We start from the raw sequence: 27,607 nt of genomic DNA on the forward strand, positions 1-27,607 counted from the left end.
GTCTGCTCTTTAAGAAGAGCAATAAATATGAATTTTAACAAGTCAGTAATTGCCAAAACTTTAGTCTTCCCAGAATTAAATAAAGATCGCATTATTTCTTTTGACATGAAAATTTAACATTCTCTGATCAAGTAACATTTTACATAACCATGAATGGTTATGTAAAATGTTATTCGATCTATTTACTTAAAACCATTTATTGCAAAGTTTCTTGCAGTATATTTTTTAGAACAGAAATCATGTTTACATTTAATAAGTTTTATCTCATATAAGGGCCTTCAAAACTTGGAAAGTGAAAGGGGAGGCTTCCAATCACTTTTAGTAATTGAATATGTACTATTTCTTTGATCTGCAGGTAAAATAAATGTTGCTCATGTTCTTTCCTAAACCCTATACACGACAAATTCAGACCTTCAGAAAACTCTAAACTTCAAGCATAAAGTAACATTTGAAAACAGGCATTTATTTATATGTTAATAAATGTTTTACCTTTATATTAATAAATGTTTGAGAAATGTTTTAAATTTAATATTAAAAAAAAAAATCACGAAAATTAAATTTACTAGAATTTGTTTACCAGAAAAAATTTAACTTTTGGAAGATTTTTAAATTAACATTCAGGAGGCAGGACAAAGATTTCAGGTTTTTGTAGCTATCATCAGTGTCGCCATAGGACATGTACATTTCATGCAAACTTGGTGCTTGTTTACTTTAACAGAAAACGTAAATTACATTCAAATCAGTTGATGTTTCAAAAAAAGAAATGTATTTTTTCAAAATTTCTCGTTATATAATTTCAACTTTTAGGTTTCATATATCAAGAAACCATTAAGGACCTACTTGATATATCATATACATATGGGGCATTTTTTTCACTAATCAATCTTTCCTCAAAGACTTAGAAAAAATGTGCAAGCTGCATTTATGATATTATAAGCTAATTAATCAAAGCTCAAGTCACAGTCTTAACGCTTGATAAGATATTTTTCTTATTTAGAGTAATATAAATGAGCTCAGTTATATATAATAGTTTTTATTATAAACAATTTTTTTAAATATGATATAAGAGATATTATTCTTGTTGTTTATATGTACAGCATATCAGTTATCAGTATTGTCAGCACAGCGCACGATGGTGACTGACTATGGTTACACAAGTCTTAGTATTTAGTATTACAGAGTTTATCTTCTATTCCTAAATTGTTGTTGTTGTTAATTGTAAAAATTATTGCTGTATTATATAATAATATTACAATGTAATTATTATTTCTAAGTTAAAATTAACTTAGAAAAAGCTATAAACAAGAAAAAATACCTGTTAATATTTTCTATTCATTACGCGACTTATTAGCTCGTACGAATCTCAATTAGCTGCCTGAAACGCTTTGTTGACCATAGCACTTGGGGATGAAAAATAAAGCTGTTATTACATTAGAAATGTTTATAAATGAATTAACGGACGGCAAGGACCTATAAGCGCTCGTTGCGCATCATGTTAATTGAATAATACTAATAAATTATTAATACTTCAATAGCGATGAGAAAATTAACTTTTGAATAGAGCCACCGTGACCCCCTGTGCCCAACCATTAATTAGCACAAATATAGTTTAATAGCTAGATTATCGGAAATCAGAACTCGAATTAATCGCAAGAGAAAAATTATATTAAATTAGTTTATTTATCAGTTCTAAAGTTTATTTATGAAGTAGTAATTCAAAAATCTCCTCGGGTAAGAACTTTTTTTTAAAATTTGATTTTTATTTGCAAAATCCCCAATCCCAAAAAACCTATTGAACGAACTTTAAAAACCAAATTAAAATCTGTCGCATATGAGATTAACTTGGAAATCATTCAATCTTACATCAGACAGGAATTTATTTAAAAAGATTATAAATTCAGAGTTTATTTCCTCGCAAACCCTAAACTCGGCAAAAGTGAGCGAAGTATTCGATCGAGTAAGAAAACTTTTTTTACAAATTCTTAAAGATTGTGAAATTGAAAAACAATGCGGAAATATACTTACGCACGAGTACCATTTTGTTGTTTCGTACCAATTAAAAAAACTTCAAGATTTTTTATTTTGTTTACAGCTTTAAAATCATAAAACTCATGAAATGTTTAATGCTGGTTATAAAACTACAATCATATTTTAATTATTAAAGTTAATTTATCATTTCATGTAAAATATTAGCGAAAAAGGGGCGAAACATCCGAATACCGAATCCATTTTATTATTACTACTATTATTTTTAGAACAGAAGCAACTGTTTACAGCTTTTCTAATGAACGCTTTCAAGTTCACTGCCGGTAAGTAACAAGTAATCGTACATTACGATTTGCTTTTAATATATATATTTTATGAACTTTCCATAAATATTTATTCGATTATACAAAAATGCCTTAAATCTTTTATATATATAAATATTCCATAGATGTATAAATATTAAATGTAAATATTCTAGAAACATTTTTACAAATATAAATTTTCTGTAAATATTACAAAAAATTTTTTTTTTAATGCTATATCTAAAATCTTTTAAAATTTTGCATATCTTATTTAAATTTACTTTATCATTGCTACAAAGTACAAATATCTGAACAATGAGACATCTATTACTTTGCAGTTACTATAGTAACTGCAAAGGTGCAGGGTTAGGTCTTTCTGAAATATTAAAATAAATACTAGCAGACTTTTAACGTTTGTTTTATAAGCAGAATAAAGTCATGACAAATACTGAAAGTACCCTTTTCTAGAGTTTTTCATTATTAGAATAAGCTTTTGAAAAAAGGTCACACCTAAGTTATGTAACCACCCTATTTTAAATTAAAAAGTTCTAAGTTTGAAGATGTTTCTTAAAAAAAACTCAAAAACAGTTTTCGTTTTTCATTTGCTAGACATCATTTATGATGCACGTAAAAACGAGTTGTAGTAAATGTTAAGTTTTCTCTTTATCTATAATATTATGAAAATTTAGCATTCTCTGTTTCAAGTTAGTAAAAAAAAAAAAATTGCTCGAGTAAAAAAAAAAAAATAATTTCGACAAAAAAGTTTCGAAAGAAATTTCCATCCAGAAATTTGGGGTTTAGACTTTACGCCAAAGTTTTTTTTTGTTTTTTATTTTTATCAATAACCGTTCGGTGGGCCAATTTCAAGACAACAAACCAATAAACTTGTATGCGTAAAACCAGTCAGTGGTTATTTCCGGTAATAGATCTCTAATTACACAATATAACACAAATTATTTAAAAAAAAACAAAGAGAATGAATGAAAACTAGTGGTATAACATATACTATATGGTAATATAGTAATAATACATGCTATATGTTAATAACCTAAACACTTAATATAACACCATTAAAAGATAGTTTAATGGTGTTCTGATTTAGATGTAACACAAACATATCCAGTTGCAAATAAAAATATCCTATGTATGCTTCTTTCAAATGTGTGTGTGTGTGTTATGTGAGTGTATATATATATAAAATACAATTTTTAATAAAGAATCCGACTTTCTTATTCTAAATAAATTTATGTTCTTAAAAAAGCTGAATGGAAATGAAAGTTTATATTATTTATTCTCAATGGAATACAAGTTCGCTTGAATATCAAAGCATTGAAGATTACATTTGGTTAGATTGAAATATTTCATCGTTAAGTAACATTTCAATTGAGCTTTTAATTTTTCATGATATTTCGTTACATTTGACAGAAAAATCTTTATATCTGTTATATCATCATTTTCTTGTCAAAAAACAGATGTGCGATTAACAGAGCATGATGAGGTCTAAAGCCAAACCGATTCCTGAGCAAGGTTATTGAGGTTTTTTCCTTTTTTTTTTAAATCAAATTAATTGGTTTTGATTGGATAGATAATTTGTTCTTCAATCTTTTGTTTTTCTTTTTTTACTATACAACGATCATCTTTAAACCATGTTTGATCTTGAGTAAATGACGTAATTAAATGTTTTTATGAAAAAACATTTATTTCAGCATCAAAATTTCGTGACACTAAGTTTGAAAATAAGATGAACTTAAACATATATAACTCCAAGTTCTTATAAAAAAAATAATGTTCACTCGACACCGTAGCATATACATCAACAAAAATTTTTAAATCACAATTAGATTCTCCAGTTTTAAATATAGATTTAAACACATACAAAAAATGCTATTTAAACTATGACTTGCGCATGCGTAAAGGAAATAATTTAATTTGATTTGCGCACGAAGTTTGATTGCGCATGCGAAATACCGAATTCGCGACGCATCAAAAATGTTTACAGTTGCAAATACTTTTCGAATAACTTCACAACACTTCAAATATAAGTAAATAGAAAATAAACCATCGTTAGAGATAAACTTCCTTTCCGAATTTTTTTAAATTTTTTTTGTATTTTATATTTTTCCACAAAAAAATCCAGAGACTTTAAATAATAATAAACTTCGTTTCCAAAGCTTGAAGCGCAGTGGCTCATTAAATCGGACTTTTTCTCACAAATCTTTTTTGTGCAGGTTTCTTGGTTATATATATTAAAAAAAAAAACATTCAATAGTATTTTGTTCTCAAAAAATTCGTAATAGCTAAGTTTAAATAACGTTTAAGCTCCTGGTTTGGGGGAGGGGGAAGATTTTTCTTAGAGTACATGTTGAAAATCAAGGGTATTTGATAATAAAGTACCAAAAACACGAAAACAAAATGTTAAAAAGCAAATTTTTATTAAATTTAGATTTTTTTTTAAACGATTTTGCAACAAAAACTATCAGTTGATTAAAGATGGAAAAGGGCATATTAATCTCAGAGAAAATTATTAGAGAAGGGGGCAAAGAATGGATTAGGCCCCACTAATCGCAGTTCTAACGGCCCCCTGAACCATATTAGAGCACTCTTTTTTTTGTGAACACTTGAGGAAAAAGCGTAAGCACCTTCATAAGGTGGTTCCTTTCAAAATAGTGCTGTTTTCAAAATAATTACCTATTTTCAACCAAAATGTATCTTTTATGTTTGACCAAATGGTGTCTTTTATGCTAGAAAACATAAATAAATAAATTAGTATATAATAATAATAGTAATGATAATAATAATAATAGTAATAACAAAATTGAATGATGGATGTGAATAACCAATTTTTCAATACGTTGATCAATGAGTTTTTCTATAAATGACTAACCGTATCATTTAAAATGGTGGTATTTAATTGGAGAACATTGATTTAAGATAAATGAATCAATTGTTAAAGAGAGAGAATCTCGTATTCAGTTTACGATAATATTCAGGTAGACTGTTAATCAAATTGATCTATTATTTAAATTAGATTAAATTTACTTTCTTTATTGCTTTGGTAGAACTAGATCTACTAACATATGACCTAGTTACATCACGTTATACAAAGGAGTTTTGAGAAATGAAATAGAATAAAACCTTTTTCAAACATGACACTCCAGACATTTTGGCATACTCACCTCGCTCAATCACATTTCTATGTGCTAAGTTTAGACTATGATGATATCTATTTAAACACTAAAAACTTCTAATACTTATCAGGTATTTGTAGTAACTTATGCGTTATTTATAATTGCATTATTAGATAATTAATTTTTAACACTTAATCCAAGTTGTAAATCAATGTATTGACTGATTGATTGGATGTTACGAAACGTCCGGTAATTATATCAAAAATAATTTTTTTAGTTTACAAATCAAAGTGTAAATTTTATATTCAAAAGTTTGATTATGCTCTTTAAAAACGTCACTCTACGAACATTCTTTTTGTCTTTGTGTTTTCGTTATGTGCAAGATAAATGCTTATAAGTTTTATTGCCGCTCCTCTCTTACTGAAGATTTTTTCAAACAATACCCAAAAGTTTAGTATATATGTTTTTTTTTAAAAAAAAATTGTTTTAATTCCAAATGAATCAGTTTTTTTTTATTTAATGCCAATAAATTAAAATTAATATTTTTTCATAGCATAAGAGTGCAATGTATTATTATAAATGACCGTTTTTAAAGGTATTTGATAATATTTTAAGGTTCGGTGCCAATAAGTATATGTTATAAAAGCACCTCCGTCGCCAGTCAGTCATTAAGAGATTGAATCGGAATTCTATAATCTTTATAAAGTTTATTATTTGATGGACAAATAATAATTATGATATGCAGTGACAACTTTCATTAGTCTTACACCACATCCGTTCCGATTTTAATTGATGAAAAGCACGTCAAATTTTGAAATCGCTTCGTGCCGTAAGATGTTTTGCCTATGTCGTCTTTAGCGCCCCTCTTTCAAACTATCTTTTTTTAACCAATAGTAAAATAATGAATATCGCACGCTCTTTTTAATAGTTAAAAAATACTTTCATAAAACCAAAAAGGTTTTTAATGAACACACGCCGTTTTAGCGGACTTAAAAACTTAAGCCTGTCGAATTTCCTGTATATAAATCCGAGTCCATTAAAAGCACATACAAGTTTTATTAAGTCCTGTGCCGTTCGGCAACCACACTAATTGAGCATTAAGCGCATCTAAAGAGTTCACGGATTCCTACTTTTTATACAGCATCAAGTTTAACGCAGACATGTTGGGACTTATAAGAAGAACTTACGAAGAAAGTCACCAAAGAGACAACTACACTTACGGTAATTTTATATACATATATACGTATTTTTTTTTTTTTTTTGCAACATTCTGGCGATTCGTAAATTAAAAAACCTGGTTTCTTTTTTTAAAAAACTTTTTCTATTTATGTGAAAAATTAAAAGAATGTAAAAGTTTGTTTATCTCTTTTAATGTAAAATGCAGTGGACTTTTTACATTTTACAATGTAAACTTTTTATAAAAAACAATAATAAAAGTTTTGATGAATGAAAACAGAGTTCAAAAGATTGGCAGAAGAATATTTTGCGCACTCTTCTGCGTTAATTTATAAGTATTTTCTTCCTAATGAATAAAATTTAACAATTTAAAATGTTAACTTAGTTTTTTTCTCGCTCATCTTCGGGATTTACTAAAGATCTTGGTAAAATAGTTTTACTGAATAAGCCTCGCAATTAAAATTCACAATTAATCATTTTTATTCTTGGTTTTATTCGCAATTGTTTTGTTATTAATTGCATTGTTATGGAAACGTATTTTTCAATCCTAAAAAGCTTTTCAGCTAAAAACCTTCGCATGCTGCGCCAAGCTAATTGTTGGTACTTAAAATTGGATTAATCTATAAAGGAAACCTTTTCTCTAGTTCAAAGGGAAATCGTTCCGATATTCATGTTGGTGGATATTAGCGGAAACGATAAGCGCTTAACTGCTTACAGTCACATGTCTGAAAAGAAAAAAGCTCGCACTTGTGATCCCTTATTCCGTATTTACTTTTTCAATTGCCAAATTACGTGTTATTATTCTTGCTGCAGTTATCTGATTAAAAGAAAAATTGCGGTATTTTAGTTTCTATCTGACGGATTTATCGCGTTACATTTACCCAATATTACCAGACAGACACTAAACAAAAAGACAGACAATGATAAAAAAGGCAATGACATAACAAGATATCATATACTTTTAAGAAAGAAAAGTATGCTTTTTGATAGAATGATCGAACGATCGAATGATAGAATGATCGTGTTGAATGGTAAGACTTTGAATGAAATTCTCACATCCTCAAATCTGAGAAAATATATTTTTTCCTATTAATACGAAATTTATTTTTAATATTTACTAAATTACTTGAATAATTTTATTTGAATGTCATCTCTTGCAACCAAACTTTTGTACCAAGAAATTTAATGCAAAAAGTTTTTGAATACAAAACAAAAGGATTAAATCTTTAATCATTAACGTTATTAAACTTTCAAATAAATTTGGAAGTTGTTAACTATTATCACATCTTATATTTAGAAAAGTATCTTATGTAAAACAGATCTACTTCTTTATTTATTTTTAATTTTAAGAAGGAAACTTCATGAACTACAACAGCACTTTGAACATAGCAAGTTATCATGAGCATTAATATACGGCAAATACATTAAACAACCTCCCGTTTATCAATCTACGAATTGATAACCTATTGCCATTGGCTCTCTGAAACTAAACTTAGTGCGCGGAATTTATTTAATGGACAGGTTGGAAAGAACCTCGTGGTGGTTCTTTTATCAAAATAAACGCATTTGTTTTTCTCACGATTTAACGCAAGAAACACGCAATAATGTGAAATAGAATACCCTCCTCCATCACGTGCCCAATCACTATTAGTTCATATTAAATTAAAGCAATAAGAATATATATATATATATATATATATATATATATATATATATATATATATATATATATATATATATATATATATAATATAAACACACACTCATAACTTACATAGCTTTTACAATTTAATCAGTAAATTTAGACTTTGTAGGAGTTTTTATCCTAAACTTCAGCAACACGAAAAAACATTTTTTAACATTTTCGGGCAATACTTAAGAGTTAAGGAAACAACCTTAATATTTAAGCAGGGGAAAACGATTTTCAGTTACCCATTCCTTGATTGAGCGCCAAATAGAAGACACCGTTTGTAATTGTATGGCGTGTTCGTGGCATGTACTGAGTTCGCCGGTAAAATACGCTAGGTTTTAAAGTTTCAATTAGGTATTTTGTGCATAAATGATGGAAAGATCAAACGCTCCTTCGGTACATATATTTCAATCTTCTGGCGTTTTAATGAAAGATGTGCTCTAAAGCGACGATGTTCGAGAGACCTACTTTTGTTTTACAAGGTAAATTAATTTCTTCGGTGCTCAAGTCTCAAGCTTTGTGAAGTGAGAGAATCTATGGAGTACTGGGATTTCTTAATAAATACTAAGACACCATATTAATAACTTTATTCGACAAACTCAAAAGGATAAATTAATTCATCGTATTTACCAAAAAAAAACCATGAAATGTTGATTTAAGGGTGACATCTAAGTTGGCATTTTGCTAAATATCCTGTGGATCATATTTGGAGCTGATCTTCCAAGACTCTTTTATGAGTGCTCCCTGTTATCTTGTTTGATACCGTAAGAAAGAAAAAAAAAAAAAAAAAAGAAAAAATAAGGGGAAAATAAAACGCTAGAAAAAAATGCTGTTAAAGGCTCAAAATCATTTTCATATAAGTGTTTATAGTCATATATGTAAAAAAATTATATAAATGTAATGATGTAATACTATAGATCTGAAAATATCTCAAAAGTGATCTAATAGTGGAGAATTAATCAAACGAAGAAACACAACAACAAACTGATCTAAAACAAAAACAAGCAAATCTTAATCGACGCATGTTTTTTATTTATCAAATTAAAACACTGATATATAATTAAATATATAAAAGTGTATAAATCAGATTTTATCATGTTTTAAAATTTTTTAGCTTCGAGAGTTTTGAGTGATGGCAACGGTTCGTTGGATGAATTAAAAAAAGAAGATATAAGCGACAGTTCTTTGCATTCTTATCACATGTGGCTTAAAGAGAGGCAAAGTGCGACCGAAGGTAACAAAGCTAATGAAAATATTTTGGTGAAAGAAGACGAAGACGACGATAGTGGAGAAGAAAATTTTCGGGTTGACGCTGTTCTTGAACGGGGTCCTTCTCCGCCTGAATCCGAAAACTCAAACTCTTACGAGTGGTCCTACGAAGAACAGTTTAAACAGGTGTCTTTTTCAAATTTTTTTTACACCAATGCAACAAATACAAAGTAGTAATATCATAAATAAGCATCGTTACCAAAATATCAAAAGCTAACAGTAAGAATTTTTTTTTTATAGCTATACGAAATTGATAATGAACCTGAACGTAAAACATTTCTTGATGAGTATTTTGAGTTCATGAAAAGCAGAAGTGAGTAACTTGAATTGAAAGTTTTTTTTCAAAATAATAAAATAAATATTAAAAAAATTTGAGTGAAAACGCTTTTTGCTTGCAGCGACCCCTGTCAGTAGAATACCGATAATGGCGAAACAGATTTTAGACTTGTACCAACTTTATAATCTTGTTGTAAAACATGGAGGACTTGTACAGGTACACACTATATTCGTAACAACTTTTGTCTTTTTTGTTTTTTCGTTTGCTGTTGTCAATCTTCTATTGTAATCGTCTTTAAATCTTCAGGTCATCCGTAATAAACAGTGGAGTAAAATAACGAAAGGTTTAAATCTCCCAACCTCGATTACAAGCGCTGCATTCACTTTGCGTACACAGTAAGTTAATTTGGATTTTTCCCCCAGAATAGAATAATCAAATATTTTAGTAGGACTCTTAGTTGCAAACTGAGTTCTGATTTTTTACTTTAAAAAAAGGTATTTGAAATATCTGTACGCTTACGAATGTACTATGCACAATTTATCAACTCCCAAAGAGTTACAAGCGGCAATAGATAGCAACCGACGTGATAGATTTTCAACATTGTATCATTCGGAACCTACTATGACACCTACTTCACGAGACGAACGTTTTACTGGCTATCCGGTCAATGGATGTGAATACCCAGTTACTCAACAGCGTCATCATGTACCGCCACATCCAGTTCTTGGGTCTTCTCAAATCGATATGCGATACGGTTTAAAACGGCACAGTGATTCAATGTCTTCAAAACCGTTTGATAAATACATGGACAGTCCAAAGGTGATCGTATTACAAGATGGAAACCCTTCTATAAATGACGCTCGTTCTAGTAAATTAAGTCCACCATCATCATTTCATCCTCGATCTCGTTCTCCTAATCATGAAAATGAAATGCGCTCGCTTGCACGACATGTTATTGAAGAAGAAGCTCGAAGAAGACTTGTGTGCAAAGACAAAAACTGCAACGGGGTAAGATTTTCAGTTTTGTTTAAAAAAAAAAAAAGTTTTATAAAGAAACAAATCGATGTTGGGTGAACTTTAGCTAAGACCACAGTTCTTCAAAAATTATTTTGCTTTAGATTGATTGTCAATATCCAAGACAAGAATACCACAGGCCACGTGGACACCATGAAAGTATGGTACCAATGTGCACATGTGCCTATTGTAAAGATTATTCATCAGGAAACACATATTCGCCAAACCTTCGAGAGCTATCTCGCCATCACATGGAAGGAGCTAGCGCAAATCACGACACTGGAAGAGCCCATTTGAATACCTCTCCACGTGGCGAGAGAAATTTTTCTTCTTTACCAAACGTTAAAAAAGATGATAAAACAAACGACAGTGACACAGTGAGCACTTTAAAAATCAAGCTTCCAAATTTACGCAAAGGTGGTACTATACAGATATCTCTTGAGGTTGAAGGGGTCTTATATGAGGGTCTCATGAGCGCAAAAACATCAATTAACAACAAAACAAGTCCATCGGATAATAAAAATGAACTCAACGAAAGTTCTTAAAAACAACTTTTTTTTCGATGATACAGAATCCACAATGTCGGCATGTAATTAGTAAAAACAACAGCATCGATAAATCATTTTGTACATAAAGAAAACTGCTATATATATTCACGCATAGATTTGTTTTTTAGTTTTTTTTTGTTTTTGTTTTTTAATACAAAAAAGATTTTAGCTAAGTTATTTGTATACCTTACAAGCCTTTATTTATTTCGTTGAAACCTAGTGTTTTTCATATATCTTACATCAAATTTTAGGGGAGATGGAATGAAATCAAGATGATCTTTTTTTGGCATAAATTTTTTTTGTATTTAAGAACTGATTTTATAAATTAAAGACACGCTCTGTATATAAAAATTTGAACAGGCTAAAATCTCTCAATATTTTCAGATTTAATGATATCAAAGAGGTTGCAATTTCATAGCAATGTGAAAACGTCTCATCAACCATGAAAGCATTAAATCTTCATGCATTGGTGCATGAAATACAACAGATTCCGAACAAGAAATTAAAATATTTCCCGAAGTAAATCTTATTTTCATAGCGTTTTTTTTTGAAGCAATACCTAGCTATTGGTTAACCCTTTCATGCACCAATTATTTTTCCATAACTAACATAACCTATAAAAAATCATCTACAAAATGACAGCGGTACTATGAAATGTTAGAGTAGACTTTTTCTACAGCGTTTTTCAACTCTCATTTTAAAAATAATATTGTTTTCAATCGGTTAGAATGCACCATTTGAATTGGGGAAGCTTAGTTTAATTTGTTGTTATAAAACAACCCAGCGCATGAAAGGGTTAACATTAACACAGATACGCAAATAGAAGTACTTATTCTCTTACAAAATCAGGATTTGGATTGCGTTAAGATCATAGATTCCAGCAATTCTGAGATCTGTTAAGGTTATCAGTCGGGAGAGTCGACTTTTCAAAAAGTTGATAAAGATTTGACTAAATGTAAATATTAAAACTCTCTGAAGATCTCAATCAGAAAAAAAAATCAAACTGGAAAGGTCCACAGTTTTTTTTTAATGAGTTGGAACGATCAAACTGCAATATTTAACTACACTGATGACTCACCACTGCAGTTTGATAAAAGTATGAAACACTCTCAGAAACAAAAATTAAACACAGACCGGGAATGGCGTTGTAAAAGTAATAGCGCAAATTGCAGGGAAAAAAAAAAAAAAACTCGCCATGACTTAAAAATGAGAAGCGTTTTTGCTTGTTTAACCAGGTTTTTGTGACTTATACTGGAAAAGTATTTTTTGAAACCTTGAAATCTTAGTCTTTTATTTACACAGTTGCATTAATAATTTTTTTCCTAATTAACTTTTAATCTTAATTGATAAAGTTACTTCGATTAAAACAACGATTAAAATTCTTTAATCAAAACAAAATTCTTAACAATCTTGGTAATAATCTTTATCAAGATTTTGCTCAACCATTTTAGCGTTTAAAAATGTTCTAAGCAATATTCATGAAGCAATAATGAAGCATTTTCAGTATGTTCCTAATTATTCTAGTAATAATTATTCTAGCAATAATTACGCGCAATTCATTATGCATTCCTAAAGCATTTTTCATAATTACGAGAGATTATTTTATAAAAAGAACTTTTCTTTTTTTTTCGATTATGGTTCGATTTTTTTAAGTAATTGAATGAACAACCGTGAAATAGGCTATTGTTCATTCAAAGTGTGATTTTAAAAATCGATTTAAACGAACAACTTTAACAAATGACAAAAAAAAACGAGAAAACTATTTTCATTGGTACACGAGATGCAATTAGCGCGCAACGAGAGAATAACAACAAAAAAAAAACAAAAAAAAAAACAAACAAAATTAACAAAAAAGTAACAAAAATAAGCACACAAAGAATAAAAACTAAGAAGATTCAAATGCCACGAAAAAATATATTATATAAAATATATTACACAGTTACCCCAGGACAAAGAGTAAGCACAGAATTATGAGATCGACATGGTCTTTTTGGAGACAGATATTAAAAACATATATTGTTACCAAAAATTTATTTCTAACAAAACAAACTAATATAACAAAATAATATAACAAACAAACTAATATTTTAACAAAACAAGATAATAAAAACAAAAATATTTGAAACAAAAAAAGGCTTGTATATGAGATGAACAAAAGAAAAACAAAAAAGCGTATAAAATTTAAAATACAAAAATACTTTTGTGATCTATAAAAAAAAAAAAAAAAAAAAAAAATTTCTTGAAATTCAGAGGTTAGTTTCTCTTTCGTTGTTTTTCGCACTTTCTACATTTTCTGTCTCACCTTAAAAATAATAAAAAGTTACATAGAACTAAGCATTCTTTTCGTGAAGAGGCCCAAAAATGTTACCATTGAAATTAGGTAACGATTGGAATAAATAGAAAAAAAAAAAAAGGCTTATTTCCAAGAGGTAATCTTAAATTAAAAAAAAGGTACCGTAAAATTCTTCCGGGAAAATAGTTTTTTTTGCCCAGCTCAATATATCGTGTTTTTTGATTTGACCTGAATAGTAAAAGTTATAATCAAATTAAGTAATTTAAAAAATCATTTAAAAAAATTATACACTTTGTTATCATATCATATCATAAAATATTGTTTTACCTCCATCAAGTTCTTATATTTTATTCTCATTACGCTTCTCTATTTTACCGTTGAGCATTCATATACATAGTACCTGCATTAATCCAGTTATTAGCAATCCATTTAGAGCCTTCGTTCACTGCACAACCACCATGCAAGCTATTTCTATCTACTGCACCAGTCCATTCTGTGTCTGGATCGATAAAATGATTATACCATAGAACAGCACGCCCTTTCTTAGGCGTAACCACGATTTTGGCAGTTGAGCAATAGATTGACAAGTCACACCAGTTTTCTTTGCTTGTCTAAAACGTTAAACAAGAGAGATTTAGTTGAAGCATAAGAATGGGGGATGATTTGTCAATAGTTGTAGAGAAGTATATCCAGAGACTTTGGTATCTGTCACGACTCTCGATATGTAAAATTTTAAACTTCAATAGGGGTTATAAACCACATGATATTGTTTAAATATAATGGAAAAAAAAAAAGGATTTTATAAATAAAAACAAAAGTCAGACGTCCAACTTTCTCAGTAAGATGGCCTGAAACTACAAGCCTTTCTTGAGCTGTGAATGTTAATAAACCAAACGTTAGAAAATTTCTATTATGTCTGAACTTTCCAGCTGTGATTTTGCTGTAAATTCCTACCTGAAAATATATATAGTAATGACAAAACAGGGTGTCAGCACAACACATGAGTCAAGTAAAAGTTACAGCCATAAAAAGACACAAAAACAGGTTGGATCTATAATTTCACAAGAGTGAGGTACTTTGGTCATTATTTGACTGTTAAAGCTGTTGGCAGTTCAGTGCCTTGATTCTATGTCTTTTCCAAGAAAGAAATTATGCCTCATTTTGAAAGAAATAAAACCTGAGGTTGTGGTGGATCTGGGAATAAAAGTTGGCTGGATGCAAAAAGACTTGAAATATTATGTTTCATTTGCAAAATCAAATGATGATGAAAATCGTGTTGAAAATAATGGATAATCATAGCTCCCATATTAGTGTCCTCATAGTAGAATTCTAAAATGGTCATATATGATTTACTTGAACTTGTTAAAATTGCACTTTTATCAGCTACAACACCATCCAAAATAAGGGCAAAGTTTCTTCACACTGGAATATGGCCTTATAACAATGAAGTTTTTGGTGAAGATCTTGTTCTAGCATTTGTTATTGACATACCATATGAAGGTACAAATGAAATTCTACCAGAATATCCACAAGACACTAATTCATTTAATATCTATGAGGTAGAGTGATAGAATTGATTTCTTTTTAGGAGCCTGTTATCAGTGTGACTATAAGTAACCATCACAAAACTATTTCTTCAGAAAAAAAAGTAGGACAGCTGTATACACTGTATACTCCAAAGAAACTTACTTTAGTAGAAAAGAAAAAAAAAGAAGTACACTAAAAACCCAAAATGCAAATCTAGACTGTTAATAGGAATCAGAAGAAATATAGAAGCAGAAGAAAATTGTAGAGAGTGGATGTTTCAATAGTTTGTTTAAAGATGATTTTTGTATTTGCGTTGTGTACTGTAAACAACACAAAACTGTGTTGTGTGCTTTAAATAGCACAAAAGTATTGAAGATTGGTTGCAGTACACTAATTTTCACATATTAGCTAACAGTACTTCTACAAATAATGACTTTTAAATTGTCTTTATTGCTTATTTGAATTAAAAAACCTATAAGAATATTACTCTGTGTTGTCTATTTTGTAATTATTTCATTTATTCAATACATAATTAAAGAAACTAGAATCTCTGATTAACCATTGTGCCTATAAGGTATGTCATTAGTTAAAATTGTAACAATTGATACTGGCTACTGTTACAATTGACTCACCACTGGGTGAGTCAATTGTAATAGTATACACCTAAACCAGGGGTGGGGAACCTTTCTGAGCTTGGGGGCCGCATAACCCTTAAAAAAATTGTTTGGGGGCCGCACTAATAAATATGCAAATTTGGTGTATAGTACTCGTACTAATTTTATATTTCTTAAAGCATCTTGTATCACAATATTTCTTAACGCATGTATCACAATATTTCTTAATGTATCATGTATCAAAAAAGTTATCAATGACTTTTCTGATTCTGTTTCTTTTGAACCAGAACTTGAATATTTGGCTCTATCTTCGTAGTTTTAAGCTTCAGTTGATCTCCAGATGCTCATCGGTCAACTGTGACCTTAAACAAGACTTGATAAATGTCATGTGTTAAAACGTAGATTCACAGCAGTAGGTTGTACCAAAGCAGCTCAGAAGACGCCTGGCAATTTGACGGAGTTTTGGATACTCAACTGCAGTTTTTTCAAATTTCCAATGGATCCTTCTTGTTGTCAAAGAGAGATTTTAGGATACTGTCCTCAGAAAGCTCAATCAATTCCATCTGTAAATATTCTGGAGCTGTTGAAATTTCAACAGCTCCAGAATATTTACAGATGGAATTGATTGAGCTTGAATGAGGCTGAAAAGCTAATTTCAGTGTTTCATTATGTTCTTCAAAGTCTTTAAACCTGTCATTAAATTCTGCAATCAAAGAATCCAGGACTGTTTCATATCTTGATATAACATTATTTTCCAACCTTTTCTCATTTTTTTGTTCAAGAGTAATTTTTGTGAGCTCTGGGAAATGTTCTGTTGATAAATTTGACTTAGAAATAGCATCTTTGAGAAAAACAAGTTTTTTCTTGAATGCCTGAATCTGCTGCCACATTTCATAGATTGGCTTAGTTTTACCTTGCAATGAACTATTCAGCATGTTATGCTTTGCCATCAGAACGCAGAGGAATGCAGCATCTCTACAAAATTCTGGATTAGAAAGCTCACAGATCTCCTTTTGACTTGTAAAAAACTCCTCAATTTGTTTTCGAAGCTCAAGCAATTTTTGCAGAACTAACCCTTGTGACAGCCAACGAACTTTGGAATAGTAAGGAAGATCCACAGAATATGTTTCTTCATCAGATTGCAGACGGTTTCGAAACTGTCGATGGCGTGAAGAATTTGCCCGTATATAATTTACAATCCCTATAACTTTTTTTAATGTGTCATCCAAAGTAGCAGCTTTTGCACAAAGACTTTGCTGATGGAGAATACAATGAAATGTAATCAGACAATCTGGATCAGGCAATTCTTTTTTCAGGAAAGCAATGAACCCTTCATTTTTTCCACGCATAGAAGGAGCTCCATCAGAACAAATGCTGACTAGATTTTTCAACTGAAGTTGAGCCTGACAAATTTTTTCTTTGAAAGCAGCAAATATATCACAGCCTCGTGTTTTTCCTTTTAGTGTTGCTAAAGCAAACAACTCTTCATAACTTTTGAAGTCTGCAGTTATAACCCGAATAAATAACAGAAGTTGGGCAGAATCATTCACATCAGTGGACTCATCTAAAGCAATTGAATAATATGCTTCCTCCATTTGATATATTGAGATTAATTGCTCAGAACTATTTGTAGCAAGCTCATGTTGACAGTCCGTAATTGTTCGCCGAGAAAGCGGAAGCTGCTTATACTTATCCACTTTATCTGGATCCATACATGACACTGCTTCAATGAGGCAAGCCTTCAAGGTTTCAATATCACTATATGGTTTTCCTCCTTTGTCATAAATGAGAGCAATTTTATATGTTGCTTCAGTTGCTCTATTTCCATGTTCTTGAACAATTGAAAATGTCTGCTGTTGTTTGCTCTTTTGAGACTTCAGTTTTGCTAATGCATTTTTTCAAGCTTCTCCTCTAATTTTGCATACTTATGATCCTTATGAATGTTTTCATAATGTCTTTTTGCAGTAGCATTCTTCAAAGTAGCAATTGTGAGGTCACACAACAAGCAAAGCATTTTATCCTTGGTTGGAATCATGAAGTAATCTTCCTCCCATTTTTCATTAAAAGACCGATTTTCCTCTTGCAATGTTCTTGCTTTTTTAGGGAGAACTGACATTTCGACACAAGTTGAAAAATTAGACATAAATAGAAAACCATGATATGCATTATAATACAAAAACTTACAGTCAATTGATTTCTGTCACAAAAAAAAATCCGTACGGTGTTTTTATTTATTCATTTTCTTTTGTTTTGTTGTTATTTCTGTCAATCAATAACTACTGTACCAGCTTTGCCAAGTTAAACAATTTTTTCCCTTAATTAACATTAACATTCATACACTTTACTATAACTAAAATGTAAAAATAAAGTAATTTTTTAAATTTCACTTTATTCTCTAAAATATTTTTAAAAAAATTTAAGTTCTTATTTTTACGTTTTGGGGCCGCACAAAGAGTGTCTGGGGGCCGCATGCGGCCCCGGGGCTGCAGGTTCCCCACCCCTGACCTAAACCTTTTTTAAAAAACTAAAAATTTCATACTTCAACAATTTTTTGTAACCAACAAGACATAATAAACAATAATTTATTCTCACTTAAACAAAAATCAAAAAATATTGAATTGCAGGAAGAGTGAAAAGTTCTACTTTGATACTTTGATCTGTGCTACTTTAATACTTCACTTTGAATACTTACATCAAGTTCAGCTGTTAAATTATTTAAATAAGGATCCAGTCCTGCCACAGGAAAAGCTGTTTGGCCTCCTCTTTTTGTATCTTCTAAGAAGTACAATACAGTCATGAATCTATGATCAAATGATTTTTAATTATATATATATAAAAAAAAAAAGTGCAAATAAAAACCTCTTCCATAAGCTATGCTATTTAAAAGCTTTAAACAGCTCCACAGTGGAATGGAAATTAAATCCAGATGCTCTCCTATCTTGTATCAAAGACAAAGACTCTAATATTTGATTTGCATTAAAAAGTTAGCAGTTAGCTGTTCAACACACTTTGGTATCAATTGAGGACATATCAGCTTTAGTTACCCTTGTCACTGTTACAAGGTTGATTGAATTGTGCAATAACAATTAAACTACAAATTGTTAAAGCAAAGTGTCATTACCAATTGAATTCTGAGAACATTATGCTGGAAAGTCTTACACACATGAAAAGAACAGTTTGTATAGAACTGGTTTTAGCTGGGGAAATAGACTTAAATCTAAATGCATCAGAATGGAAATTGTCTGACAGAAACTTAACGAGATTAATGGAATTACTAAAACAAAAAAGCCAAAAAAAAAAAAAGAGCTGTTTTCCTCCACAAATCTGAATTTACTTAGATGCACATTACAGAGGAGAGCTTCAGTCAGCTTAGCTCAAATACATGCTATACACACAAAATAACATAAATGGCAATTACTTTAAAAGTATGAAAAGTGAAAAAGAATGGTATAACCCCATTACCATAAGTACACATCAAACCAGAATACTACAAGTACATAAGGATGTAATAGCTCTTCCTGGATTAGGCCTACCTCACACAAGCAAATTATGAAAGGATAACACCTCTGGAAACATTGGAGCAACTACAAAAATATGTAATCATTTACTTGAATGTGTAGATCAGTTGACATTCTTACATGGCAATACATGATATATGTTCAATAAAATCATCTTTGTTTACAAAGTGATGCAAAACTGGAACTAGCATGGTTGTTTGTATTATTAAAAAACCTTTCTGCAGTTTAGAACTCTAACTTTGGCATTTTGATTCATACAACATCTAATTCATTATCAGAAGTACTAATAGAACATTCACCAAGTACTTAATTAAGCCCAGAAATTATAAAAGAAAAATCTTGTAATGGCTAACTTTTATTAAAACAGTGTTTTCCAACACTGGACCTATGCTCCACAAGAATACAAATTGATTGTTAATGAGGGCAATTCAAAAATGGATTTTTAAGTTTCTGTATTGAACAACTCACTTTATAAGTTTGGGAAAGCTCTCTCTCTCTCTCTCTCTCTCTCTCTCTCTCTCTCTCTCTCTCTCTCTCTCTCTCTCTCTCTCTCTCTCTCTCTCTCTCTCTCTCTCTCTCTCTCTCTCTCTCTCTCTCTCTCTCTCTCACACACACACACACACACACACACACACACACACACACACACACACACACACACACACACACACACACACACACACACACACACACACACACACACACACACACACACACACACACACACACACACACACACACACACACACACACGATTATGTGATATTGAACATAAATCATTAACTTTATAAAATTACTAAAACTTTTTTACTGAATAAATAAAAATCTTTAATTGATAATTTATATCTTCCATTTTCTACCATTTTTACACTAATTTTCAGAAAAGATTTTGTAAATAGTGATGCTTGCAAAGCATCTTTTAAATCTGTACTTTACAAATATTGCTGACTGCACTTTACAAATATTACTGAAAATCTCTCATATAAAATGCTAAACACTCATTAAAAAAACAGCATTACCTGCAAGGCGAGCAAGTGGAATTTTCTCTACTGCTCTCAAGAAGAGTATGACAACATGTATTAATACTATCTGCATGATACTGAGGATCACTGTCCAAATGACAATCATAATGGCCACCTGGCTGATATTTCACTACCTACAAGGAAACACTTGTAAATACAGAAAAAGGTATGAGTAAATAATATAAATTATGAGAAACACAAAAATACCAACTTGTAATGGTTCACTATTTTTTATCATTTCCAATGATAACCCAGATACTTTGTGCAACCTTATGTAAAACAATACACAGTTGAGATAATATAAGACAATATACTGAAAAGATGAAACATCTCTTTTTGATTCATAACTTTGAACTTTACTGTTACAAATTCATATAACTTTTATGGTAGTTAATGTACTACTTGGTGATTTTTACTCTTTTTATTTTTATTTATGGTGAATTACAACATTTAAGAAAATTTTTATTATGGTAAATCACAAGCTTTAAAAACATTTAACAAAAATTGTACAAATCAAAATGATGCATCACATTACAGCATAGAAAAGAAAAAGAAAAAAGAAAAAAGAAGAAACTGCTTTTTTTAATTCTCTTTCATTTCATTCTTTTTCAGATGATTTAAATTACATCAGTACTAAGTTGGGCAGCCTTATTTAATTGAAAACAGTTTTGTTCAAAAATTGAAAAAATTTTTGAACAAATTTTGCTGTTTGTTTTGCATTATTACAAATAACTGTCTTGTGCATAACTTATAATCAATATCAATATAGTGAATCAGACCAATCATGTTGCAACTGAAACAGCTCAATGATTATAGGAAACCAATGGTTTCTCAACAGGATGCCTTCCAAACAATCCTAAAGCAAGATATCCTCTACTTTTTTATTAACACACTTCATAGGGTGTGACTATATTACAAACTGTCGTCTTGAAAACTCAAAATTGAGCTGCAACTTGAAGCTGAGAAAAAAGCTCTTAAAAATTGTTAAATAACAAAGTCCTATTTCTTATGGCCATTTATTTAAATTAAATAAAAGATATTAAAAACGAACCATAAAAGTTTAATAGTCTCATTATTACATTCTGTACATTTTACATTAAATGTTTGTAAAAGTTTATAAAACACATAAAAATTCCATCACTCTCTAAAGCAAATTTCAAAGTTACTAAGGAAAAAGTGATCAATTAAAAGGTCTCATCTTTTGACAGCTAATATTTATTCATTTATGTTTTTACTCTAAAAATTTAGTTGCAAAAAGATAAACCTTAAACTTCAAAAAAACCAAACACACCTATCTTGTATTGATAATAGTATGCTATCGTTAGTATTAGTAATTGGAAGCCACTGTGACTCACTAAATCTAGTAGCAGATGCTGGATTAATCCTCTTAGATTCCTGCAGCATTAAAACCAATGAAGTTAAATTTTTTAACTTCCACTCCCAAGGCTCAATTCTTCCTACAGAAACAGTGTTAAGCAATCTAAGCAAAGATTAGAAATAAACTAAAAATAAGTTCTATAAAACTGAAACTTATTAATAAAATGTTCTAATGTATACATGAAAGTTTTTTGATTTAATATAAATGATACTTGCATACTGTCTAATGTGTAAAATGATTGCAAGCAAATCTTTAATTGTGTAAATCAAAAACTAAAAAAACTTAAAACATAAAGTAAGAAAAAGTTAAACAAATTTCTATTTAAGATAATTGACAGTTCTGAGCCATATATTATTACTGAGATATTCTGCAAAAATATTACTGGTAAATTCTTTCAAAAGATATTTACTGAATTTTCTTAATTTCTTCTCAGGTTTTACAATTAGTAGCTCATAAAAAATTTTCCAAAATAATTATAAAAAACAAAAACAATTTATTTCTTTAAATGACAATAAATATCATTTTTGTGACAAAAAAAAAAAAAAAATATAGCAGACAACAATTGCTATCTATCTTACATATATCTTTCTTAAAATATTCATGATATCTTTTGGGTGAATAAATTTTAAATAAACCTGTTAGAAAAAAAGAAAATTTTGGTTCAAAACCACAAATGTAGGGTGACAAAAAAGTGTGAGTCAAAATGTAATACTAGAAAGTAATAAAAACAGATACAAAACTTACCATTCAAATTAAAATCCATGTAAGTCTTTTTCATTCTGAAATTTTAAAATATAGTTAAGATGAGAGAGCAGAAAATATACTTGAGATGAGAGAACAGAAAATATACTTGAGATGAGAGAGCAGAAAATATACTTGAGATGAGAGAACAGAAAATATACTTGAGATGAGAGAGCAGAAAATATACTTGAGATGAGAGAACAGAAAATATACTTGAGATGAGAGAACAGAAAATATACTTGAGATGAGAGAATAGAAAAATGTTGTTCAAAAGCACAACATTAAAACAAGTTATACCATAAAGTTATATTGTAAGGATGTAATTACTTCAATTTATTTGAACTAAATTAAATGAAAGTAACATACATTTCATTGGTCAGCATAGATCCTAATCTGATATCAAAGTATTTTTTAAATGCAAACTGAAGCTAAAAGACAAAATTTAAGTATTTAAAGCAAACTTTAGAGTAGAACTTCCTTTTAATAACAGTAATAAAAAGAGTTATTTGTTAATTACCTAGAAAGGCAAAGAAATATTATAATCATTATTTGCTTTATTTTCTTAAAAAAAAATTCAACAAATTTATTCACATCAATTTAAATAATTACTTCTATAAGATCTATAAATGAATCATTGTTGTTGTCCCAATTATTAAATGGAATATCTCCTAAAAGATCATAAAAAGTTGGTTCAGTTGCAAGCTCCTCTTCAATCTCTCCTAATGTTTTGCTTTTTTCAAACCCTTTAGCATTAGCCACTGCTTTAATATAATTGCACTCATCATCAAACAAGAAATCATCTATTTGAAAAATTAAAGGGCGTCGTTTTGACAGGGTAGTAAGTTTCAAAGATGTTTTTCTATTGCCTTCTATCTCAATGATACGAAAAGATCCAACATTCTTAAAAGAAAAAGTAAATAAATAAACAGCAATGCACTCGAATAAAAGATATTTTATTATTAAATTGTTTTGAAACAATAATCATAACAAATCACATCTAGGAGACCAAATAAATTTGATCCCTTAGGAGTTTTTATCTGGTAAGTTTTTTAAGCCTCCCCATCAAAATGATTTGTTTTCTTTCTACCTTTTAATATTACTGAGTGAAAAAAAATCATTAGTTTGTTTTTAAATAGTAGACAATATTTGAGTTTAGGAGTTTAATAGAAAGAAACCTCAAAAAGTTATAAAACCTATTGAAAAGGATAAATTGAAAAATACTTTAACTAAAGATACAGACATTCAATCTAAACATACAAATATAATTGCTTTATACATAGTAGATTATTGTAGACATCATTTATGAAAAGTTATCATTATTTTTGGAAGCAACTTTACTTTCAGGTATAAAAAAGAAACATTAAACTTTGGCTTCATATGAGTGCTTAAACTTATTTAGTTTAAATCTATTTAGTGAACAAAGCCTGCTTATTTTTACAAATTCTTTTTTTATCCTCTTAGGATAGTTGGTGGTAAAGATTTGTTCATAAGATGAAGAAGGACTATCCTCATCAAACCAATAACCAGTTCAATTAAAATACATACCATTTGCACCTTCTCCACTCATTCTACAACTAATTGTTCTTTGTCACCTCCAAATTAAGGGATCATTTGTGGTAAATGCTTGTAGTCATATATTTGAATATATCTTCTCAAATATATTTATATATTATTCAAATATATTTATATAATTGAAGGGTTAACTTTTTATTATTGAATAATTATTTTCATAAGAATTTGAAAAATTTATGAAAAAAAAAAGTTTGTAAGAGTTTCAAAAGGTTAAGAAAAAAACAAAACAATTGTTTGCTACAGTTTCAAAAGTTTATGAAAAGTTCTTTTCAAATATGTATTTAGCTTTTTTTTAGATGCCATACTTTTTTTTATCTTATTTATAATAAGGGTTTGTAATCCCATGCTATATTTAAAATCCCAGGATTTTGGGATTACATTTAATTATTCCCGGGATCCCAGAATTTTTAAATACCGGGGCATTTCCACTTTGAAAGGTCATATCTCATGAGATAATTGACCTAAGTCAAAAAAATTTGCATGTTTTTCTTCTGTCCAAATGCCCAACATGTGAGCCAATTTTCATCAAAACCCAAGTTAGTGATGTTGGAATGGGTGGTTCCACTTGATGTGGAATGCCCGTACTTGTTCTTGAAAAATTTTAACATATTATTTTAGTAAAATTTTAAGAAAATTAATAACACATTCAAAGTATGTTTAGAAAAAACTATTTATTAAATTTCAAAAAACTCCTTGCAAAAAACCACTACATGTTTCTCAATTTTCAAACAACAGCATTTCTTTTTGAATTTTCACCAACAGTCTCACATTGAATTGGTATGCAAGGCAAATCTGCTTTTTTTACAGCTTAGTTAAGTTTGTCTAATATTCTTTTGCTCTTTTCAAGAGCAAAAAAAAAGATTCAAATGGAGAGTCAGAAGAATCAGAAACAATTTCGAATAGTGCTTCATTTGAAACAGAAAGTTCAACTTCAGATATAAGATGTTAATGATGTAGCTGGATTTTAAGCATCTAGTCTTTCGAGCAACTCAATTTACTGATAGAAAATTTACTGTTCAAATAACCAGCAAATTTAATTTAATTAAAACTAGTACTATAAAATAGTCACAAACAGATAACGTCTATTTGAGATAAAAATTGTAAGAAACTTGAATAAATGCAAATAAACACCAACAAATTTTAAAAATGCCATTGCCATTTAATTTTAATTATTATAATAAATCTAATCCCATTATTCAAAAACAAAATTGCAAGAAATTCAAATTTGTAAAGTTCAAATTTGATTGCAATTGAACAAAAAAAAATATAATTCAGGAATTTTCAATATGAAAATAGTCAAATCTCAACCGAAGAACTTTTAATTTAAAAATGTTCAACCTAAAACGATATTAAAAAAAATCCCGGGATTAAGCATTTTGCAATACCTGAATTCTTAACCCTATTTATAATGGTAAACCAAATAAATTCAAAGTTTTTTTTCCCCTTAAAAATCAAACATATCTTTTACTAATCAACCAATTTATATAAAAAACTGAAGTCCTGCCTTCTACATTATTCCCTTATCTGTAGCCACAACTTTCTACATCAGCAATCATATTTGGCAGTCATGGTAAGTATCAAATGGCCATTGACAAAAAGGTTTTAACTAAGGATTTATAGAAGATGTAATTAAAATAAAGAGGAGATATAGAAACTTTTTAAAAAGTGTTGCTGACTTTTTAGATCCAATGAGAAAATAAATTAATTATTGTTACCTTTGCCACAATTATACCACAATTCCAGGTAACAATAAGCTCCATTTTGCTAAGATTCACAATAAATTAAAATGGAGGCTTAATAATAGAACAGGCAGAAAACATGGCTGTCAAATTTTTCCATAAAATAAATTTTGATTTTCTAGTTAACAAATTAACTGTTTTAAATTTACTAAATAATTGCATAAGTTTAAAATTTAAAAATTTTTAAAATCATAAGTCTATAATTTTTAAAATCATAAGTCATTGGAAGCAACCACCTCTGAGCGTGACTTGGGAATTCAAATTACCAATGATCTTAAAGTAGAAACCCAATCCATCATTGCCTCATGCAAAGCAAATCAAATGCTAGGCATCCTAAAACACACTTTCCAATCTCGTGATGCTTCTTTATGGAAACAACTCTATTGCACCTACATTCGTCCTTTACTTGAGTTTGCGATTCCGGCCTGGAACCCCCATTTGGTGAAAGATGAACAAACTATTGAGTTAATACAGCGTAGAACAACAAAAGTACCAGACAAACTGAAAAAGTTAGACTACATGTCCAGATGTTTACATCTTGGCCTATCTTCTCTAGTTGAACGTCGTAAAAGAGGTGACCTCATTCAAAAATATAAGCTTACTAATAACATCGACATAGTCAACTGGCACTTTCCCCTCATCACAATTCCACCAAGAGCAAATCACAGAGAAATTCATCACCGTGAGAAGTACAGCAACAATTTAGCTCGTTTCCACTTTTTTAACAACCGCATTGCCAAGGCATGGAACATGTTACCAGATAAAGTAATTAGTTCTCCAACTGTCAACAGTTTTAAAGCGAACCTCGATAAGCTTTAATGTTACTACAGCTCGCAGCTTTCCTTAGAAAAAGTTGCAATATGAGCTTCACAAAAACTAACTGTAATCTGACAATCTATAATTTGTATTTTGTCAATTATTATTATTTTTGTTGTAACAAATATATATTACTACTATTACTATTACTATACTTTTTTCTAGTTTTTTAATTCACAAATAAATAAAACTAGTTCTCTTTTATAGTAAAGTTTCTTATCTCCCTGGAAAACATAGACCTTAAGCTGCTTTGATCAACTTTATTCATATGGAGACAATCCCTTTTGCAAATTTATTTAGTTTTTATAATTTCCAATTACTTTCATTTATTAATAATAATAATCTTAATTCATTAGTATAAACCTTGAGAAATCTATATGCAAATAAAAGTTTTACCACAACAAATAATAATTTTATACTTACTCTCTCAGGCTGAAGACGAATAAGATGTTGATTTTTGTGTTCTTCAAGCATTTTGGCATATAAATTTACTACCTCTTCACTGCTATCATTTAACTCTTTTAAAAAACTGCTTTCCATATTTTTTTTCACATCTTCACTAAATACAATTCTTTTGTAGTCACTCTTTCGACAAGAATATTGAAACAGTGCAAGCAAAATTATGCAAAAGGTTTTCTTGTCCATTGCTTTCTCGATGCTTGCAAAACCATGAGACTTAAAGAATTGATGACTAATGACTAAAAAAATGCATATTAAATACAAGCAGTTAAAATATGTAAAAAATAACAATTCTTTTTTAAAAAAATAATAATCTTTTCCTATATATTAAAGTTTCCCTAAAACTAATTTTATTTAAATGGATTTAAAAGTAGAATACATTATCACTCATTACATACATACATACATACATAAATACATACATACATACATACATACATACATACATACATACATACATACATACATACATACATACATATATATAGAGGTCCGCCTAGTGTATTTGAACTATTACCCAAGAGTTTAGTGCCAACTC

General features: G+C 29.5%; 2 protein-coding genes across 16 annotated transcripts; one reads left to right on the forward strand and one right to left on the reverse strand.

Moving 5' to 3' along the window:
- Positions 1–1,530: 1,530 nt before the first annotated feature.
- On the forward strand, positions 1,531–11,605 carry LOC145187525 (uncharacterized). 7 transcript variants are annotated; one of them, XM_090087318.1, is made up of 9 exons: positions 1,531–1,731; positions 2,256–2,309; positions 6,558–6,637; positions 9,397–9,677; positions 9,792–9,864; positions 9,950–10,044; positions 10,135–10,223; positions 10,323–10,836; positions 10,947–11,605. In XM_090087318.1, exons 3-9 carry the CDS (start codon positions 6,577–6,579, stop codon positions 11,385–11,387), a joined length of 1,554 nt encoding a protein of 517 aa, XP_089943444.1. In that variant the 5' UTR covers positions 1,531–1,731; positions 2,256–2,309; positions 6,558–6,576; the 3' UTR covers positions 11,388–11,605. The 7 variants fall into 7 exon arrangements, with proteins under 7 accessions (XP_089943444.1, XP_089943480.1, XP_089943473.1 ...); XM_090087360.1 differs by lacking the exon at positions 6,558–6,637 and adding an exon at positions 3,761–3,824 and having other exon boundaries at positions 1,612–1,731; XM_090087332.1 differs by lacking the exon at positions 6,558–6,637 and adding an exon at positions 3,761–3,815 and having other exon boundaries at positions 1,619–1,731.
- A 1,801-nt stretch (positions 11,606–13,406) lies between these two features.
- Positions 13,407–27,337, reverse strand: LOC145187814 (transmembrane prolyl 4-hydroxylase-like). 9 transcript variants are annotated; one of them, XR_016452512.1, is made up of 11 exons: positions 27,034–27,337; positions 23,093–23,383; positions 22,850–22,911; positions 22,487–22,521; positions 21,656–21,821; positions 20,572–20,633; positions 20,362–20,494; positions 18,517–18,599; positions 14,084–14,294; positions 13,846–13,911; positions 13,407–13,692 (listed from the first exon to the last, which is right to left on the reverse strand). XR_016452512.1 is itself a non-coding variant. In XM_090087446.1 (11 exons), exons 1-11 carry the CDS (start codon positions 27,253–27,255, stop codon positions 13,637–13,639), a joined length of 1,413 nt encoding a protein of 470 aa, XP_089943572.1. In that variant the 5' UTR covers positions 27,256–27,337; the 3' UTR covers positions 13,407–13,636. The 9 variants fall into 9 exon arrangements, 6 of the variants coding, with proteins under 6 accessions (XP_089943572.1, XP_089943561.1, XP_089943605.1 ...); XM_090087446.1 differs by having other exon boundaries at positions 18,517–18,625; XM_090087435.1 differs by having other exon boundaries at positions 18,517–18,625; positions 20,362–20,498; positions 20,576–20,633; positions 27,034–27,336.
- Positions 27,338–27,607: the final 270 nt, after the last annotated feature.

The sequence above is a fragment of the Hydra viridissima genome, unplaced genomic scaffold (genome assembly GCF_058129835.1).
Source record: "Hydra viridissima isolate aposymbiotic clone 2 unplaced genomic scaffold, HvirCarnegie_v1 scaffold_1, whole genome shotgun sequence".
Classification (NCBI taxonomy): Eukaryota; Metazoa; Cnidaria; class Hydrozoa; order Anthoathecata; family Hydridae; genus Hydra; species Hydra viridissima.